We start from the raw sequence: 2,239 nt of genomic DNA on the forward strand, positions 1-2,239 counted from the left end.
CAACCGCGACTACGACTACCAGCAGCTCTTGCTATTACGATAAGTAAGATCTAGCCTTTCAATTCGCAAATCAAATGCTGCAATTGATCGCCCACTTGTTAAATTCGACATGAAATCTTTTTCCCGTGATGAGGCCGAGGGCCGACAGCCTTCGACTTCAATTAATTTATTTACTGCGCGCATGTGTAATGATTCCACCAACTCCGCCGGCGATCGCCTCCCAATCGTTCATAATTCTAAAAAACAAAGGTCACCCGGGCGTCCCACGCTGCTGTAGAAAGCTAAATTAAGAAATTGAGCAGGCTACTGCATTGGAGGATATTTTTGGTCGGCTTCGTCCGGAATCGATACTGGTCCATTCCTATAAATCTACATAGCTCGGTTATGCCCTGGACAGTGGGACTCCATCAATCGTTCACATGGCTCATGATTCCCCTGCCAAATCATTGTACTCGTCAACAATAATTTTTTTATAACGCGAACATTTGATGTTCTTGAATCACGATATACAACGACACAACAAGATTACAATTTGATCGAGAACGCAAACAAGGGAAATCACGCGCGTAGATGGCTAATTGCTCAGTTGACGACTCGGCAATTGGTGCGGACCTCGCCGCCGTAGCCGGTGAGTACGCCGATGGCCCCCATCTTGACAATGGCGGCCTCGAACTCCCGCTGGAAACCCTTGAAGTCGCAGGCGAGCCACTTCACCTGCGCCGCCGTGCTCCACGCGGACAGCAGGGTGTCGTCGGAGGTGAAGAGGCCGCGGCTGTCCAGCACGAGGCGGTAGTAATGGTTGTCGAACTTGTGCGGCGAATGCGGGTCCATCGAGACCGTGTTGTTGCTCCCCGGCGGGCACTGCTTCCTCAGCGCCGCAGCGTACTTCACGTCCATCCTGGGGTCCGCCGAGTCCAGCCGCTTCGAGAAGGCGTCGCAGTGCGCAATGCCCACCGTGTGAGCTCCGGAGAGGACGATCATCTCGCTCTGGCTCAAGCCCTTGGAGACGAACAAGTCGGTGAGCTTACTGAGCTTGAAGTCCGGCGAAGGGAGGATGTCGGTGTCGGAGGCAACGGAGATCCTTCCGTCTCTTCTCCCGGACGGCACCTCGTAGTGAATCCCTCCGTACTGTACTGTCCAACCATATCCTACATTCAACTCAATCGGAAAATCAAACAAAAACAGAGCAACCCCGACGTTACATGAGCAACGGCGTCCCTGGCAGCGAAGGCAAGGAGGTCGGCGCAGGAGACAACTCCCTTGCAGGCAGCTTCCAGCTTCTCCTTCACATCGTCAATAATGTCGAACCCTTCGAGCGTGAGGTTGATCTGCGCGTCCTTCTCGGCCGTGTTGGTGGAGTCTAACAAAATCGAACCATCGCAGCCCTGATCATACAAAACAAGTGCGATCGGATTAATTAATCCTGTTACGGTGATAATTACGACAAGTAGTGCGATCAATATTCTGACGAAGTAGTCATGGAAGTGCATCCTGAGGAGGTCAGCGCCGACGCCTTCGTCGTCGGCGAGGGCCTTCTCGATCTCCTCTTTGACGATGGCCTCCGCTCGGGGACAGCTCTGGGAGTAGAAGCCAACCTTGAACTGAGCTTCTGCTCTCATTGCGCCACTAATCCACAGGGCCATGGCCAAGGCCACCACCAACGTGGCTCGTCTTTCTCTTTCCAATGCCATTTCCGATCGATCTCCGCTGCAGAATTATCTCAATATATTATTTAGCAGCAGGGCCAGCGTGAGTGATGATCTTGAGGTCGTCCGTGATATCATATATATAAACGAAGAATCGAAGACGAGGATAGGAATTAGCAGCCTTCTCCGTGAGTGACTGAGTGCTACATGGCTCCAAACAGTAGAAAAGTAAGAGAATGTATCCTTCGCTGCCTCTCTTCATTCATTTGTAGAGTTCAGTGCTCGATCGAGCGCGCGGAAATTTCTAAAAAGTAATTGAAACGCTTCGTAACGTGATTCGCGTTTCAAATATCCAGGGGCTGTAGATTTGACCTGTGGCGCATACGTGTTGGGACGAAAGCATTTCAGTAAGTTGGTGGCAAACAGGACAGGCGAGATGTTGATTTGTTTGGTGATGAGTGAAGCTCAGTGGGAAAATTACATGTACTCCATCAGATAAATATTATTTTAATAAAATAATAAAAAAAAATTTGGATTTAGAATTAAAATTTAGGATGTAATGTTTAACCTGATTTTTTTTAAAAAAAAAATAC

The 2,239-nt window shown here is 49.5% G+C and overlaps 1 protein-coding gene across 2 annotated transcripts; it reads right to left on the reverse strand.

The window, feature by feature from the left end:
* Positions 1 to 446: 446 nt before the first annotated feature.
* Positions 447 to 1,886, reverse strand: LOC122008200 (peroxidase 5-like). Of its 2 annotated transcripts, XM_042563831.1 has the most exons (3): positions 1,470 to 1,886; positions 1,203 to 1,385; positions 447 to 1,128 (listed from the first exon to the last, which is right to left on the reverse strand). In XM_042563831.1, the coding sequence occupies exons 1-3, from the start codon at positions 1,689 to 1,691 to the stop codon at positions 583 to 585; spliced, it is 951 nt and encodes a 316-aa protein (XP_042419765.1). In that variant the 5' UTR covers positions 1,692 to 1,886; the 3' UTR covers positions 447 to 582. The 2 variants fall into 2 exon arrangements, with proteins under 2 accessions (XP_042419765.1, XP_042419764.1); XM_042563830.1 differs by having other exon boundaries at positions 1,203 to 1,886.
* Between the last annotated feature and the right edge of the window lie 353 nt (positions 1,887 to 2,239).

This window comes from Zingiber officinale, chromosome 8A, assembly GCF_018446385.1.
Source record: "Zingiber officinale cultivar Zhangliang chromosome 8A, Zo_v1.1, whole genome shotgun sequence".
In the NCBI taxonomy this organism is placed as follows: domain Eukaryota; kingdom Viridiplantae; phylum Streptophyta; class Magnoliopsida; order Zingiberales; family Zingiberaceae; genus Zingiber; species Zingiber officinale.